General features: G+C 35.0%; 1 protein-coding gene across 1 annotated transcript in view; it reads right to left on the bottom strand.

Annotated features, from left to right (window-relative positions):
• The window catches only part of EPC2 (enhancer of polycomb 2), a 125,913-nt gene that overhangs the window by 74,091 nt on the left and 32,002 nt on the right, over window positions 1–19,820 (bottom strand). The window contains exon 2 of the mRNA XM_004423844.3: window positions 7,388–7,547. Within this exon, the coding sequence (XP_004423901.1) occupies window positions 7,388–7,547 (160 nt within the window). The remainder of the gene's footprint in view (window positions 1–7,387; window positions 7,548–19,820) is intronic.

Here is a 19,820-nt window from a genome sequence, read left to right as displayed (position 1 = left end):
TTTTTGCCTCCTCTGAACAACCATGAGAGGTACTGTAACTATGATTTTTCTAAACAGATGGAGAAGATAAAGCCCACTTGACCAAGGCCCTCTTCATTCCATCCAAAGCAGACTTCACTGTTTGCCAAGCACAGCGCTTATTTGGAGGTTTAGAAATCAATAACTGCCACACAGCTCTTTCCCAACTTAGGCCTCCCTCTATTAGGGTTGCAGAATTATCTTTAAAGATGACTTGGACTTGCAGAAAGCCAGGACACCCAACGGCACTAGAAGAGGTTCTCTAGCTCTGCTCAGTTTTCCTGGAGCCCAGAGGTCCTGGCTGATCCCTTATTTCGTGTGCGTGTGTGTGTGTGTGTACATCTACACATATGTGGGCATGTATGTTGGAGCTTTTTTTTTTTTTAAAGGCTCAGCCCATATTGTTGCCCTAGGGGCTTTCCCCCCAATGTCTTTGAGTTGCTCTTTCTAAAAGGCTTCAAAAAATTGTCTTAGAAGGCTCTTTTAGGGCCGGCCCCGTGGCTTAGAGGTTAAGTACGTGCGCTCCGGTGCTGGTGGCCCGGGTTTGGATCCCGGGCGCACACCGACGCACCGCTTCTCTGGCCATGCTGAGGCCGTGTCCCACATACAGCAACTAGAAGGATGTGCAACTATGACATACAACTATCTACTGGGCTTTGGGGAAAAAAAATAAATAAATAAAATTAAAAAAAAAAAAAAAGAAGGCTCTTTCAAAAATTGGATCTTAGGCTTCCCAAATGCTAAAATTCACCCCTTTTCACTGGAGCTCCTTACTACTCTAAGCAAAATTATAAAGTGTGTTTTAATTACTTGTTTTTATTACTCTCACAGTTCTCTTTTCTTCAAGCTTTTCCCTCCTCCTGACACCTCCTCACACACAGTGCTCCCCCATTCATTAATCCCCTGCTAGGCCAAACCAGAAAAGTGTCATAACAAGTGCTCGCATTTGTCTTTCACATCCAGGACTCCCTTTTCTATCAGGAGACAACCTATCCTCTACCCTGCAAATTATTCATCAAAAAAAAAAAAAAAAAAAGAATTCTTTACTCCCATTGTTGATTCTATTATCAACCATGTTTGAATGGTAATGGATTTCTGTTTAATATATATCAGTATCTGCATCTTATAACCCATCACTGACAAGCAGTATACCATAGCTCAACAGGCACATTCTAGGGCCAGATGGCCTGGGTTCAAATTCAGACTCTTCCACTTGCATTACTTTGGGCTATTTATGTAATCTTTCTTTAAAAAGGGGGTAAAAATATTAGCTGCCTCATAAGGTTCCTTTGAGAAGTAATTGACTTAATATATGTACAACACTAACAGGACCTGGGCACAGCAATCAGTAAATGTTAGCTATTTTATTACGCCTTTGTTTAGTCTTTTATAAAAATTTTCGAGAAATAAGCATATGAGAAAATATTTTTATGGGTAGGCAGCCCATTAAATTATACTACTAGGGTAAGATGAGAAGGAAATTTAGTCTTTTATGGTAGACTGGGAGACAGACAAGATGCTGAAAGGTGCCAAATCTCAAGGCAGTGTGGCATCACTGAAGAATCTTCCAGGAGATGCTAGTTGCTTGGTGAATATGTTGAAGGCCTATTTCTGGTAACTCCTATTAGCAAAATCAGGTGTGCTGGGTTATATCCCAGTATCTTCTTTGTGTCCCCCCATAGGACAGTTCTAAATGCTTCAGTACCAGGAAACACACACTGAAATACACACCTTAAAACCAATCTTACCTTTTGATTTGCCTATTACCTCATGCCTAAAACATGTGCCACTATGCATCAAATTTACCACTATTGTGTCTTTATTTTCTCCCTAATTTCTTTAACTATGGTCTTTAATCTATTGTGCTGTATTTTACTCAAAGCCACCTCAAAGCTTTTTTTTTTTTTAATGGTGGACATAAATAAACGCATACAGGCCAAAGGGACACTCTCCTTGCACTTAGACTTCTCTTTTATCTCTCCAATCCAGACTGCCCAATGATTATTTTGCTTTTTCCCCCAAACACCTGGCATTACTTTAATATTTTCTGAGTTTTGGGGCTCTTCCACCATCCTGGATTAGCAGCTACCCAAATACTGCTCTACCATTTCAGCCCTCATGCCCACACTCATGGCTTTACCCAAGTACAGGAGGCTCAGTACAATCTTGAGAAGAAGATCCTTAAAGCCAGCTGATCTGAATGTGGGTTGCCCTCAGAACCTGGCCTTGCTCACTCTCCCTGTTATCACCCCTCTAATCACCCCTACTTGGGATCTAGCTGCACCTAAAATGTGTTCCCACAAATCTGATACAATTCACTTCTGTACTCGTGGCACTGTTTTTCTAGTATTTATTTATTTATATATGTGATGTCATTTCATGGGATTTGTGCTCAATTTGATTTCTTAATACATACCCAGTGACATTTTCACAAGAAAATGATGTTCCTAGAATGCATCCTTTTCACCAAGAAGCTTTACTGTACAAACGAAACAATGCTCTTCATTTGAGATCTTTTCCAACACTTTCTAATCAAAACATGTTTGCCTCCACAGGGCAAAGAATCAATTATCATCACTTTTGTTTAATGGGGAGAATAGCTAAGGACATTCCAAGGATAATGAGATTGAAGTTGGATGTTAGGCAAGCATCTGTCTCACTCTTGCTGAAAATCTAGTGGAATATACAGATCCACTTTACACTGATAGGTGGAATTTTTCTTCCTTTCCAAGTGTAGACTTGACAATGGTCAGCTTTATGGAACAGAGAAGGAGGTAGTTTCAAGTGTAGAGAGGTACACAGCAGTATACACAAACAGGCACTTTCCCAGGGCTTAAGATCTGGGCCACAGACACAAACAGCAGAATTCAATCTCCTTTGAGTGAGTTCCTCTCCTTGCCTGACAAGGAGAGGTACTACCCCACCTATCCTTTCTCCTAAACTCTCCTTTCTTTCAGCCAAGCAGGTGAGCTGTTCTACTGATCTGTGTTTGTAGGTATAATGCACCGAGAAGGGGAAGTGAACCTTCATTTAAAAAAAAGAGAGTCCCATCTCCAAGAGCCATTTAATTGGGTTCAAAACTGGACACAAATTAACTTCAGAATATTTATGAAACAATATCTCAAGTTCCGTCATGTACTAAAATTCTGAGATACTTAATGTCAACTGTAAAATATTAACATTAAATAAAAGGGGTAATGGAAGGCCAAAATAAAAAAACTTACTGCAGTGTAAACAAAGCAGTTTCCTTAAGGAGAAAAGTTTGGGTTCTGAATTTAATAAGGTTCTTAAACTCCAAAAGGAATGAAGGAATTTTAACATATGGGTTGAAGTACCCAAAGTAAATTTGTTATAACCGTAAGTAAAACAACAGATAGCATTTTCTGCATGTATCACACAACTGACCAGTGTGTAGAATTAGTCTAAACAAGGAACAGTTTGAGTATCTTAGGTCATCAAGGACTTTGTGCCTCCAAGATGCTTCCAATCTGGTAAGAATACTCCAGTGTGTTGTGACTGACCTGAATAAGTTCCCCAGAATATCAATATGGGTGACTACGGACAACTAGTACTGAAAGGGACAGGAAGGAACAAGAAGGTTTCTCTCACATCCATACCAAGACTGGAGTCATTCCACTTCCAATTCCTTCTTGGCAGACACTTTTTGCCCTAAAATCACATTGTTGGTGAGTAATTTTAATTTCTAACTTGGATCCACACAGCAGGTCTCAATTTCACGGGACACATCAATAATTTTATTCTCATATTTGATTCTGTGTACAATTTTGAGTCTTCCAAGATTGGTGTCTCAAAAATGCCATGGTGTGTATGATTTTATCTTCAATTATCCATTCATTCACCCATTTATTTATTCAGCAAATATTTAATTGCATACCTAACCGCATGCTAGGTACTATATTAGGTAGTGAAATTAAAAGAAAAAAAAACGTCCTTGCTCTCAATGAGCATTATAGCCTAATGAGGCAACAGAGGGCAAGACAATCACAACTGAAGGTGGTCAATGCCACAATGAGAGTGTGCACATATCACAGGAGGGCCTGAGGTCAACAGTGCCAAGAACTCTTGCTTAGAGGGGTCAGGAAAAGGCTCCTAATGGTAATCCGGGAGATGAGACTTGGAGAGCAAGTTCTATTTTAACAAACGCAAGAGAGAAGTAAAGGGCTACATGAAGACATGGAGGCATGAGAAAATAAGGCCTAAGTATCAGAGAGCTGCAAGGGGCTCATTATTATTGTAGCTGAAAGTGTGAAGGGTTAGACGAATTGGGGGAAAAAAGCATACTGAGACTGTAGTCTGGAACTGTATGTTGAATACAATGTAGCTGTGTTCCTGAGGAGCTTACCGTCTAGAGGAAGAAACAGACCCGCCAACAGTTCATTTCAATAAGGTTGGTGTCACAGTGGAAGAATACACAGGAAACTGTGGCTGGACAGGCATAAAAGAGGGCCTTAAACATCATACAAAGATGTTAAAATATTATCCTATATGCAACAGAGAGTCTGAGAAATTCTAAATGGGTAATATCACAATAATGGCAGTGTGGATGATGGACTGGAAGGCATAAAGACTAGAACAGAGAGACCAATAAAAAGTCTTCTGCCAAGCCCAAGCAAGCAACATGACAGGCCTGAACTAGGCCACCCTACTGTGGCAACTGTACAACGTTTTTCTCTAGCCAGGCAAATGGGGATTCTTTCAAATCTATCATTAAAAGAAGAAAAGGAAAAATCCATAGCAATATTTTCTGAAACTCCTTATATTTAAGGGCTTGGAAAGAAGTTACATCAAAAAACTTTAAAAAGCCTTCCTTGAAAAAAAATCTCAATGATAACATGAGTTTAAATTTTAGTAGAGATAACCTTAAGGCCAACAATAGGTATACAGGTAAGCAAATTGTGGAATATCAATTTGATGGAAAATTATATATACATTGAAAATGACAGAGACTATACAAAAACCTGAGAAACTTAAACTAAAAGTAGAAAGAAAAGGCAGAATAAAAAGTTGTATATAGTGTGATATTGTATAGTATATAGAATATATATGCTGACAGACTAAAAAAGAAAAAAATGAAATAGTTAAAATAATTTTCTATTCTTTTTATTCCATTTATTACAGTGATAGGATGAAATAAAATGAAAAAACCAACACAAGATTAATGTTTATTGTATCCAATGGGCCTGACTCAGAAGGGTTACACCCAATTTCTGGTTCTTGGTTTCCAAGAACGGTTTTTACAAATGGTCCTGTTGTCCAGCTATACTGTTATTTAAATACAAAAAACCCAGATACTTTAGCTTGAGAAATCCTTAAAATTCCTATTATAAACAGCTATCTCCTTCCTGATACAAAGATAAGGCAACTTCAACAAGCTGAAAGGACTCAAAGTCAAAGAACATAGAGAAAACAATCACATAAGTAACTTTTGCACATGTGTTTCTCTTGAATGCTTAAGAGAAAAGAGTCTCTGAAAAACGGTTCTGACACTTAAGGGCTTTTGATAAGCCATTTAAAAACAATTCAGTCAACAAACATGCCTTTTATTGAGCATCTATAAGCCATGCGCTTTACTCTAAAGATACAAAGAGAAAATAAAACATAGTCCCTGCCCTCAAGGAGCTCACAGTCTAAAAGGAGAGAAAGAATGGTTACAAATAATTACAATAAAGGATGGTGAGTCCTCTAATAAAGGTAAGTACAATGTATTGAGATAAGCAAAGAAGGGAGGTACAATGTGAAAAGTCAGGGTAAGCTTTGTAAGGGAGTTAGCTCTTAAACCAGCTTCAGGAAGGGAAAGAAGACTTGAACAGCACATGCAAGGAAGTGTGAAATGTGAAATAAAGCAAATGGGGATAATTTTAAGTTAGTCTCTATGGTACAGACAGTGAGGGGAAGAGCAACAGGAAATGAGGTTAAAGGAGTAGGCATGAAACAGATCACTAAGGGCTTTGTATTCAAACTAGAAAATTTGGCTATTATTGAATTCTGTTAAATCTAAACTGCCATTAATTACAAGATGCGCTATTACTTTATGTACTGTAAGAAAGAAAAAAAAGCTTTATGTTGAGATCTATTAAGAAGTTTAATAGAATACTCCTGCATAAAGCTACATTACCAAAGGGCAACAACCTCAATGTAAGATAAAAAAATAAACCAGCCGTGCGGAAAGGAACAGCAAGGAATTTTTATTTCTCAACACGCCCATAGGTGGAAGAAAGGGGAAAGAAATCTCCCCCTGAGAACTGAACTCCAAGTAGGCCTGCAGCCTCAACTAAAGCTACCAGTGTGGTCCAAAAACAAACAAATAAGGAAAGACTTTAAAGCGGTCTCAGGTTGATAGTGTTCCCAGATGCCTAGCAGAAACAAATGTAAATTTTCTTTAGTTAAACTAGACTTCAATTCAGGACCAATAGCAATTTAAGATGCAATTTTATTTCAAAGATGATACATAAAAAGTATATATCTTAGAATCAATGAAAAACAGATCTTACAGTCAGTCTTGAATCTGGAGATGTTTCAGAATTACCTGGGGAACTTTTTAAAAATACTTATTACCAGGCTGCATACCAGACATTCTCAGACAGGTAGGCCTGAAGCAGAGCCTTGGAATCTCTATTTTAACAAGCTACTCAAGGTTTGTTTATGCAACCAGACAAGATACCAAGACACTAGCATCTGTCTGCAGAATCAGCTGAAAACTCCTACTGCACACATTAAAAAATGACAGCAGGATTTTAAGCCAGAATATAATTTGATCAGACTGACACTTTAGGAAGACCACTCTGACACCCGTGGACTTTGTGAAGATAGATTAGAAGAGGGTAAGGACAGGAGACGGAGAGTAGTAAATAGAATAGTTAGGAGATTATTGAAGTAGTTACGGCAAGAGATGGTGATCATTTAAATAGTAACAATGGGGATAAAAATAAGAGTATCAAGGAGGCAGAAGTAGAAATTTATAAAAACTAGATGAAGGTAGAGGTGTAGGATCTAATTGTAAAAAATTTCAAAAGACTCACCCCTAATCAGCATTATAGCCACTAGCCTTTAAAAATAAATCTCATTTGGGTATGGTAATCAACCACCTTTTAGCTGTATAATAAAGTATAAGCGCTATAAAAAATCCTATACTATATAAACATCAAACGTTCCAAATGCAACTAACACTCAAAATGATCTCAAAGTTCAGATGTAAGCATAGAGAGATTTTTTCTTTCATGTTTCATATCTCTATAAATCAGTATGTTTGAATTGAAAAATTAAAATCTCCTTGGGCAAAAAGAGAAAAGATTTTCACTGGTTGAAAAATTTAAATTACAAACAGAAAACAATGAATTAACAAACTTACGCTGAATATGAATGAACTGTTTTGGCTGTTTAAACTCTCCTTTGTACAAGCGATTGTAATAGTTGACGTTGCTCTCTGCCTCAGGAACTGGAATGACCATGCTCTCTTTTTTTTCTCTAAACACTTGCTGTGCTGAAATAGCTCGCTGTAAATGATGTTCCTGGAAAATGTAAAGTAGGCAACATAAGTTGTTTTAATAATGTTAATTCAATTCATAATTCTATTTAAAATTTACTTTGCAAGGTGCTTTAAGAATCAATTATAAATTGTCTTTTGCCACAGACCTACGGAAAACACTGCCATCATTCTCCCTTAATACCTGCACTCACACAAGCATCATCTTAAATGATTACAATTTTAATAAGTACAATTTTTAAGAAAGATTAAATATATACATATTCACAAACTAGAATTTAACATCTTGATTACAAGAAAATTGATCTCTTGTTTTGCTAAATTAATTGAGGTGTTTGTCACCAATACCAGATTTGGAAAAATATGCAAATGACAGGAAAAAATTTTGTTATCACAAATTTAACTATCTTCTGCATTTATATACCTGAAACTTCAACAGTACAAAATTCTGAATAATTCAAAGACAGATAAAATTATGTTTAACAGACTAAATTACTATCAGTGCAGGAATTAGTCAATTAGTCAAACCACTCATCTTGGAAGGATAAAGATGTCCAAAGAGAGTAAAATCTAAATTAAAACTTTAGGATCAACAGGGATTTAGTAAGGTAAAAGAGGAAAAGAAGAAACAATCCAGGCAGAGAAAACAACATCCAAAATGGACAAAAGCCCACAGACATTTAATGAAAGGCAAGCAGTTGAGGAAAGGGACAGGAGGGTGGGTGCTGGCTTAGACTGGAGAGTTTCTCTATTTTCAGTGCCAGGTAGAAACATGTTTTTCTTCATAGGGTAGGATCCCAAGTTGGAGCACTAAATACATTTCCCCATACAACTATTACTATCAATTTAGTTAGCATCTATTAGTAGTAAAAATTTCAGAGTTAACTAAGAAATTGTGAGGAGATCACACACACACATTGAATGAGCAATTTCTAGCATTATTTAAGCCTATATTTTCCTATTATCTCCTGGTCAAAGAAAGTTCTGCAGCATGCAATGCCACCTTGTATCTACATAATGTTTTACAGTTCTCAAAGTACATCCACAATCACATGCATATTAGCTCCTCACAATCTTGGGACATGGGGTAGATTTTATCCCATTTTGTACATGAGACTCAAGAAAGAAGTGATTTGCTCTTACTCATGGTATAATATCTGAGACAGTCATATTTCAGGGATCTGATGCCAGTATTCTTTGACTATGCCATCTTTACTTGAGAAGGCTTTATGTTAAAGCCAAAAACCATGTTCTTGTAATGCTGACAATCTACAGACATGGGTGACAAGAGGAAACTGAGTTAACTGGCAGCACATTTTTGATCTGAAGAGATTCTTTTGATATATATTGCACTTTCCCATAAGTACAAAACATTTGTAGGTATTATCCAATTCTTAAAGTACATCTTTAATAGATGAAGATTTAATAATAATTTAATTTTACAAATGAGAAAATTTAAAAACAGATTATAGATGACGCTCTTCTTGTTAACACAGCTGGCAGATGACAGAGCTGCAGCCTGAAATTAAGGAGCCAGAACATGACATACTCCCCTATTTTAATTTATAGATTAAATGTAGCTCTAAAAATAAATTCTCAGCTATCATTTCCTTCCCCAGATTATTAGACAGTCCCTCAACCCCCAAAATCAGAAGAAAACAACAACAGTATGGCTTCCAGCGGCCTGTACTTCATACAATAACCATAACCAGTGGCAAACAGACAAAATCCTGGAAGTAGGTATCAGAGTTTTGATTTGTCTTTATTGGGGGAAGGGGTATCGGTATCAGGAGTAATATCGATTCCTTGTTACATGCTGCATTATACACTGGTGACGTTAGTTTTTTAAAAATAACTAAAAATCAAGCACTATCTGATTTCCTTTCCCTTAAAAAGGCATCCTTTTGGCCCACCAACTCCACTTACGGAATTTATCAAAAGACAACAGACAAACGGGCAACAGTGACTAAATAAAAATGCTCACCATGGCATTGTTTATAATACCAAAAAAAGGTCTAAATGTCAATAAATAGGGAATTAGTTTTACAAATTATGTTATACATACAAAATAGAACCCTTAGGTAATAGTAAAACACAACATAATGTAGATTTCTGACTTGAAAAGACATTAGGATATTAAGCAGGCTATAAAATAACATGTATGAATACAAATGAATATTTATGTAGATAAAAGAGCCTGAAAGAATACAGAATAGAATATACAACAAAATGCTAACAATTTAGGTGGCTCTTATTTTCTTCTGTGTGCCATTTTGTATTTTCTGTGGTAAATTTGTATTATTTTCATAAATTTAAAAAATGCTATAAAAGTTTTGCATCTTAAGTGAAGGAACTCTACAAAAATACAATCGTGTGTCACTTAATGATGGGGATAAGAGTTCTGAGAGATGTGTTGTTACACGATTTCATCATTGTGCAAACATCATAGAGTGTACTTAGACAAACCTAGATGGTATAGCCTACTACACACCTAAGCTATATGATACTAATGTTATAGACCACCATCATATATGCAGTCCGTCATTGACTGAAACATCATTATATAGCACACGACTGTACACAAAATCACTTCTTATGGTTACTTTGACATTCTGAAATATCCTTTAGAAACCTACTATATTATACCTAAACATTTTTTGCATTTTCCTAGACATATTATACATTCGCTATACCTTATATTTTTTCTAGTAACACATGAAATTACATGATAAACCATTAAAAGCAAACTAAAAGCAGCTAAATAATTCACGACTGTTAGTCATATAAAATAAGTACCAAGCACAACTGTTCAAGATGCAGGGTAGAAATTTTTTTCTTTTGGAGATGAGTAAACTAATGCTCTATGGCCACATTGGTAGAAATTAGCAAGGCTGAAATTTGAATTCTTATTTGTATGTCTCTTTTTCATCTTGCCAAGCTCATGCTCCAACTTGTTGGGTTTCAGAATCTATCAGTTGAGTTAGGCTGCATACAATGTCAAAAACTTATTCATTGGTATTTAAAAAATTCACATACAAAACTCCTAATTTAAGATAGCAGACAATGTGTACATTTATCTACTCTACCTCCCTATAATAGTAAACTTACTAGTAAGGACTAAGAAACTTATAAAGCCGCAACGACAAAGAAAATGAGAGATGAGCCATCAGCACAAAACAGAGTATAGCAAAATTCTGTGAGATCAAAATCAAAACAGGAAGTTTTGAATCCTTGCAGAGAAGGAAAAAATAAAAATGGCCCATCTGTTACAAACAGCTAGAATGAGACAAGCCCTTTTTTGCCTACTCCTTAAAAGCAGATCATTCTACACAGACAGAAGAGGGCATCATCGAACCAGGAATATTTTTAACCACCCCAAATCTACAAAAATGAACAGAAAAAGTTTAATAAGCCTACTGCCACTATTAAAAATCAAAAAACAAGATTCAACTATACCTCTAATAAACTCTCTCCACTCCAGGAGGGAGGGACAAAAGGAAACTTTAAGAAAAATGCTCCAAACTTAATTAAACATGCCCAAAAGAAGCATTTAGGGATATGAAAAATCACCTTGAATCAGAAACTCAAAAACTAAGATCAGAGAAGGGGGAAAAAGACTCTCAAAAAAATGGAAACAGTTGACTGAATTCAGGAAAGAAAGAAAAAGATAATTATCTCAGAGATAACGACAAAACTACTGGAAGCCTAGTGTAAAATAAACAAAAACGTAAGTGTGTTGCATAAAGGTTTTCAAATAACCAAGAGAATGAAAATGAGGTAAAGAAAGAAGTGAGCAAGAAATAAGATGGCAGCATATAAAAGGCAAAGAAGGAATGACGTTCATATAATTGGAGTTCCTGAAAAACAAACAAACAAACAATCAACAGAACTAATATAAAACAACATCCCCCAAAATGTCTGGAAATAAAACATATGAATCTACAATACCCAAAAAAGCCCACCAGGGAGAAAGATGGCATACAAGAACTTGCACCACCACAGACAGAATCTGACAGCACTTGGTGCAATCAGGAGAAAATGCTCCGCTTGTGGCTTCTCCCTGGGGAGGGTAAGAGAAGAATGGAATGTGCACCCAACATTCTAGCTTATTGGAGACCCACCCAAATGACTAATTTCTGTCTTACCTAACAGAGAGAGCTGACTGAACCAGTATTCTTTGGATGCCTGGGTGCTGTGGAGAATAAGAGAGCTTAGAGGCTTATTGCAGTACCACAGACAGACACCAGAGGGGAGCAAGAAAATACAAACGCCTGAAAAAGAAACCAGCAAATCTCTCTAATTGGGAAATTATCCGTACATGCCCAGAGAAGACACATCTACAGAAAAGGTTTAAAGGGCTTCCAGACTCCCTGAATGGGCTGATTGGTAAAGGCTTCGCCCTGTATGAAGCCAACTTGTAAAGACTGGGAGAGGTGGTTGTTTTTTCAAATGCACAAATTATAGCAAAAAAATAACAAGGCACATGAAGAAACAGGGAAATATGGCTCAATCAAAGGAACAAAATAAATCTCTGGAAACTGACTCTAAAGAAATGGAAATCTGTGAATTATCTGACAACAAAGTTTAAAATAATCATCTTAATAAAGCTCAATGAGCTACAATAATATACAAATGGACAACTAAACAAAAAAAGGGAAACAATGCATAAACAAAATGAGAATATCAACAAAAAGATTAAAAAAAAACAAAGAAATTCTGGAGCTGAAGAATACAATAACTGAATTGAAAAATCCACCAAAGGGATTCAACAGCAGACTTGATCAAGCAGAAGGAAGAATTAGTAAATTCAGACAGATCATGTAAAATTATCAAGTCAGAGGAACAAAAAGAAAAAAGAATGAAGAGAGTCCAAGGGACTTACAGCACACCTCAACAGACCAATTATATGCATTATGGAAGCTCCAAGAGGAGAAGAGAGAAAGGAGCAGAGAGCTTGTTTGAAGAATTAATGGCCGAAAACTTTCCAATCCAAGGACGAAATGGACATCCAAATTCAAAAAGCTCAAAGAACTCCAACTAAGATAAACTTAAAGAGGCCCACACTAAGACACATTAAAATCAAACTGTCAAAAGTCAAAGACAAGAGAGACTCCTGAAAGCAGCAAGGGAAAAGCAAATCATCACGTACGAGGGAGTACCCACAGATTATCAGCAATTTCTCATCAGAAACATTACAGACCTGAAAGGAGTGGGATGACATGTTCAAAGTGCTGAAAGAAAAATAACTGCCAACCAAGATACTATATCTGGAAAAACTGTCCTTCAAAAATGAAGGAGAAATAAAGGTCTACCTAGATAAGAAAAAGTTGAGGGAGTTCATCACTATTAGACCTACCTTGTAAGAACTGCTAAAGGGAGTCCCGCAAGTCGAAACAAAAGGACACCAGACAGCAATACGAAAGCATTTGAAAACAAACTCTCTGATAAAGGTAAACATATAGACAAATACAGAATCTTGTAATACTGTATTGGTGGTGCAAAAATCACCTTTAATTCTAGTATAGAATTTAAAAGATAAAAGCATAAAAATTCAATATAAAACTATGGTAATGGATACAAAAAATAAAAAGATGTAATTTGTGACAATAATATAAAGTGCAGAAGGAGATGTAGAGGACTTGGGCTTTTGTATGTAACTGAATTTAGGTTACCAGTTTAATACAGACTGTTACAACTATACAATGTTTTATGTAATCCCTATGGTAACCACAAAGAAAATATCTATAGTAGATGTACAGAAGAAAATGAGAAAGGAATCAAAGCCTGTTTACTTCAAAAGAATCAACGAAACACAAAGGAAAGCAGCAAGAGAGGAAAAAGAAAGACAAAATAACTACAAGACATATAGTAAACAATTAACAAAATGACAATAATAAGTCCTTCACTATCAGTAATTACTTTAAACGTAAATAAACTAAACTCCCCAACCAAAAGATAGAGAATGACTGAACAGATTAAAAAACAAGATCCAACTATATGCTGTCTATGAGAGACTCACTTTAGATATAAGGATATACATAACCTGAAAATAAAGGGATGGAAAAAGATATTCTATGCAAATAGTAACCAAAAGAGTTACCACCCATAAGTGGGTGGCCACACTTATATCAGACAAATAGACTTTAAGCCAGATACTGTCACAAGTGACAAAAGAAGGACATTACACAATGATAAAAGGGTCAAGTGTACCAGGAAGCTATAAATTATAAATATATATGCATCTAACAGCAGAGCACCCAAACACATGAAGCAAACACTGACAGAACCGAAGGGAGAAATAGACATACTACAATAATAGTAGTAGATTTCAATACCCACTTTCAATAATGGATAGATCAACCAGACAGAACATCGATAAGGAAAGAGAGGACTTGAACAACACTCAGACCAATTGAACCTAACAAACATATAAAGAACACTTCACTCAACAACAGAATACACATTCTTCTCAAGTGCACACAGAACATTCTCCAGGATAGATCACAAGATAGGCCACAAAACAAGTTTCATCAAATTTAAGACTGAAATCATACCAGGTATCTCTTCCAACCACAATGGAATAAAACTAGAAATCAACAGCAAAAGGAAAACTGGAAAATTCACAAATATGTGGAATTGAACAACATACTTCTGAACAATCAATGGGTCAAAAAAGAAATCACAAGAGAATTTAGAAAAATATTGAGAAAAATGAAAACAAAAACACAACATAAAACTTAGATGCAGCAAAAGCAATACTAAGAAGGAAGCTTATAGGAGTAAATGCCTACCTTTAAAATTAAAGTAAAATTAAATTAAAAAAAGAAAAGAGATCTCAAATCAACAACCTAACTTTATACCTCAAAGAACAAGAAAAAGAACAAACAAAACCCCAAGTTAGCAGAAGGAAGGAAATAATACAGATTTAGTAAAGAGTAGAAATAAATGAAATAAAGAATAGAAAAAAGTCAACAAAACTAAAATTTGTTTTGAAAAGATCAAAAAAAAAAATCAACAAACCTTTAGCTACACAAACTAAGAAAAAAAGAGAAAACTCAAATACCAAATAACGGAAATGAAAGAGAAAAACATTAAAACAGATGCCACAGAACTAAAAAGTATCATAAAAGACTACTACAAACAATTATACATCAACAAATTGAATAACCTAGAAGAAATAAATTTCTAGAAACATACAACCTACCAAGACTAAATTATTAAGAATAAAAAATCTGAACAAACCCCTAACTAGTAAGGATATTTAATCAGTAATCAAATACCTCCCAAAAAGAAAAGCTCACCACCAGATGGCTTCACTAGAGAATTCTACCAACATCTAAAGAATTAACACCAATCCTTCTCCAACTCTTCCAAGAAATTAAAGAGGAAGAAAAACTCATTTTACAAGGCCAGTATTATCCTGATACCAAAACCAGACAAAGATTCTACGAGAAGGGGGTGGGCATTGGGGGAAAATGGGTGAAGGTGGTCAAAAGGTACAAAATTCCAGTTACAACATTAATAAGTTTTAGGCATGTAATGCACAGCATGGTGATTATAATTAACAAGACTGTATTGTATATTTGAAAGTTGCTAAGACAGTAAATCTCAAAAGTTTTTCCTCACAAAAAAAACAACTTTGTAACTATATGAGGTGATGGACGGTAACTAAACTTATTGTGGTAATCATTTCACAACATATACATATATCAAATCATTATGTTGTATGCCTTAAACATAATGTTATATGTCAATTATACCTCAATAAAATGGGGGCAGGGGGGCAATATTACAAAGAAAAAAAGAACTACAGACCAATATCCCTGATGAATATCGATGCAAAAGTCCTCAACAAAATACTAACAATCCAAATCCAACAACAAATTAAAAGTATATACATTACAACCAAGTGAGGTTTATTCCTGGAATGCAAGAATGTTCAATATACAAAAACTGATCAATGTAATTTACACTGTAATAAAAAAAATGAAGGACAAAAACCATATGATCATTTCAACTGATGCACTGACAGAATCCAACACTCTTTCCTAATAAAAACACTCAACAAACTAGAAATAGAGGGACATTATCTCAATATAATAAAGGCCATATTTGAAAAGCCCACAGCTAACATCATACTCAACAGTGAAAAACTGAAAGCTTTTCCTTTAACATCAAGAACAAGTCAAGGATGTCCGCTTTTGCTCTTCTATTCAAGATAGTACTGGAAGTCCTAGTGAGAGAAATTACCAAGAAAAGCAAATAAAAGGCATCCAAACTGGAAAGAAAGAAGTAAAATTATCTCTGTCCACAGATGAAATGTTCTTTTATGTAGAAAACCCTAAACATTTCACACAGAAAAAATTGTTAGAACTACTAAATGAATTTCAACAAAGTTGCAGGATAGAAGATCAACACACAAAAACCAGCTGCATTTCTATACACTAACGATATACAATGTGTAAAGAAAATTAAGAAAACAATTCCATTTAGAATAGTATCAAAAAGAATAAAATACTTAGGAATAAACTTAACCACAGAGGTGAAAGGCAGGTACATTGAAAACCACAAAACACTTCTGAAAGAAATTAAATAAGACGTGAGTAAATGGAAAGATACTCTGTGTTCATGGACTGGAAGACTTACTATTAAAAACAGAACTACCATATGATCCAGCAATCCCACTTCTGGGTATATATCCAAAAGAATTGACAACAGGATCTCAAAGAGGTATTTGCACACCCATGTTCACTGCAATGTTATTCACAATAGCCAAGAGGTGGAAGCAACCCAAGTGTTCACTGACAGCTGAATGGTTAAACAAAATGTGGCATATACATAAAATAGAATATTAGCCTTAAAAAGGAAGGAAATTCTGACACATGCTACACCATGGATGAATCTTGAGGACATTATAACAAGTGAAATAAGCCAGTCACAAAAAAGACAAATACTGCATGATTTCACTTACATAAGGTCTAAAGCAGTCAAATTCTAAGAAACAGAAAATAGAACGGTGGTTGTCAGGGGCTGGGGGGAGGAGAAAAAGGAAAGTTGTTGTTCAACCGGTACAGAGTTTCAGTTTTCCAGGACAAAAAAAGTGCTAGATATCTGATGCATAACACTGTGCATATATTGTTGACACTACTGGACTGTACACTTAAAGATGGTTTAGATGGTAAATTTTAGGTTATGTGTTTTTTACCACAATAATAATAATAAGCTCACCAAGTACCTGGTAAAGTAACCCAGAACAACCAACTCTGACATATATTTGAATAAAACTATTTCAAAAATAATGAAAAAAACCCTCAAGGCTTCCAAACAAGAATAATATTAATTATTATAAATTAATACATATTATTATTATAATAACTTAAAAGGATCAAAAGAATCAGACTAACATCGGATTTCAAAAACAACACATAAAGCAAAGCATCAAGGAAGCAGCATTTTCAGAAACCTCAATGAACCAAAAGTGTGAAGCAAGGATTTTATATCCAGCTAAGTTGTCCTTCAAGTATCAAGGCTATAGAAAGAACTTATGGAATTCTGTAGGGGACTTCTGAGGAATCTACTAGAATACAGCACTATTCAACAGAAATATAATGCAAGCCACAAATGTGAGCCAAATATTTAAATTTTCTAATAGCCACACTTAAAAAAGTAAAAAGAAACAGATGAAATTAATTTTAATATATTTTATTTAAGCCAATATATATATCCAAAATATTATCATTTTCAACATGTAATCAATATAAAAATGTACTGGGATATTTTAATTTTTTTCTTCCATACCAAGTCTACAAAATCTAGTGTGTGTTTTACATGTATAGAATATCTCAATTCTATACCAGCCATATTTCAAGTGCTCAGAAGCCACAAGTGACTATTGGCTACATACTGGATAATGTAGTCCATCTTCAGCAGTATTACATATATATACCTCTCTCAAAGATGAGGAAAAGGCTGGGATACTAATGTACAAACATCTGTACACTAAAGTGGAAATAATGCAACTAAAAATGGGAGAGGGAAAGAAAAAATACAAACCTTTTCAAATACCAAAAATAATCTTTAGATAAGAGAGCAAGAATTAAAGAGAAATAAACAGAGCCAATATAACATAATACAAAAAATTATTAAATATTATGACAGAGTTGAGACCAAACATTTTCAGTGGTATCAAAAAATGTGAATGGGCTTAACTCATCTATGAAAACAAAAAGATTTTTCTTTCTTTCTTTTTTTTTTTTTTGAGGAAGATTGGCCCTGAGCTAACATTTATTGCCAATCTTCCCCTTTTTTTTCTTTTTCCTCCCCAAAGCCCCAGTACATAGTTGTATATCCTAGTTGTGGGTCCTTCTACTTCTTCTATGTGGGATGCCACCTCAGCATGGCTTGATGAGCGGTGAGCAGGTCCACGCCCAGGATCCGAACCAGCAAACCCCAGGCTGTGGCAGCAGAGCGTGCAAACTTAACCACTACACGACCCGGCCAGCCCCCAAAAAAGATTTTCAATCTGCCTCATAACCCAAGACTCAACTATATGCTGAATACAAGAAACACATAAAAAAAAAAATGTGGTTCAGAAAGAAAAAAATTAATAGGATGGATGAAAGTTTATCAGGAAATGGAAGACAATAAGAAAGACAAGCAGATCCTAATATCAGACAAGTAGAATTCAGGCCAGAGCATTAAGCATGACTTAAAAATTACAATTCAAAACAAAGATTTTGAATATCTATATATCCTTTATGAATATCTACATCTATATAGATCTTGAATATCTATACAGCAAATAACGTAACAACCATTTTACAAAGCAAGAGCTACACGATATGCAAGGACTGATAAAGACACAATAATAACTAACTTTTAATACACCACTCAGCATAAGGCAAATCAAGTGGATAAAGAACAGGCAAGGACATAAGCAACTTAATAAAGTACATCTTACAGCTATAGATCAAACTTTACACTCAATGCCCCTTCTTCTCAAGTACCCAAAGAACTTTAATAAAACTGAGCATAGGTTAGTTAAGAATTACAAAGAATAGGGTATTATAAATGGAATAGAGGGAATAAGGAGGGAGTGAAAATTCTCTGAGCACACCCTTTGTACAGTTCTGAATTTTAGAACCATGTTAATGTTTCACATGCTCTAAAAACAAAATCAACAAGGATGTAGGGAGAAGCCAAAAAAGAATACAAAGAGAAACAACAAACCTACATCACTTATTAGAAATGAATATTCATATGTCTACACTCAAGGGGATGGGAAATGAACTTAAGTTCCTCTGGAAAATAATGATTTAAGGTTCATCAGTAAAACTTAGATAACACATACTTCAAAGGACTGTTGTGATAATTATTTAAGTTAACAAGGTGTTCAGAATAGCCCATGGCACATTGTAAGGGATAAAAGTTTCTTGTTTTTATTAAAACATATCACAAAGGTACAATATTCAAAATAGTGCATTTTAAGAACAAATGCAAAAGAGAAAAATTTAATAATTTTGACAATTAAAACTTTTTTTCAACATTCATTCATAACAAAAAGTTCCCTGAGAGCAAGAAAACATTGTCAACATGATAAACGGCAGGCACTTAGGGAAAACCTACAGCTAACAGCATACTTAATGGTCAAAGACTGAATGCTTTCCTCCTAAGACCAAAAACTAGCCAAGTCTGTTCTCACCACTTCTAGCTCACATTTTACTTGAGGTTCTAGCCAGTGCAGTGTGGGATGAAAAATAAATAAGGGCATGCAGACTGGAAAAGAAAACGTCAAACTATTTGAATATGATATGATCATGTAGGGAGAAAATCCTAGGGAATCTCAACAGAGCTGCTAGAACTAAGAAGTGAAATGAACAAGGTTTCAAGTTGATATTCAAAACTCAACTGTATTTCTACATACTAGCATACTGAAAAATGAAAATAAAAAGCAATACCATTTACAACAGCATCAAAACTACTAAACACTTAAGGATAGGTTTAACAAAATAATGTGTAAAACTTGCACAACAATATAAATGGAGACATATAACATGTTCACGGATTGGAAGGTTCAATACTGTTAATGTCTATTTTCCCCCAAATTGATCCAGACACTTAATACAATCCCAATCAAAACTTCACCAAGCTTTTTTTTTTTTTTACATAAATGGACAAGCTAATTCTAAAATTCACAAAGGATGGCAAAAGAAATAGAATAGACAAAACAATCCTGAAAGAAAAGAATAAATCTGAAGAACATACATAATCTGATTGCAAGACTTACTTATTAAGCTAA

The sequence above is a fragment of the Ceratotherium simum genome, chromosome 9 (genome assembly GCF_057802395.1).
Source record: "Ceratotherium simum simum isolate JZ-2026a chromosome 9, ASM5780239v1, whole genome shotgun sequence".
NCBI lineage: Eukaryota > Metazoa > Chordata > Mammalia > Perissodactyla > Rhinocerotidae > Ceratotherium > Ceratotherium simum.
This window is presented reverse-complemented; position numbering and strand designations above follow the sequence as displayed.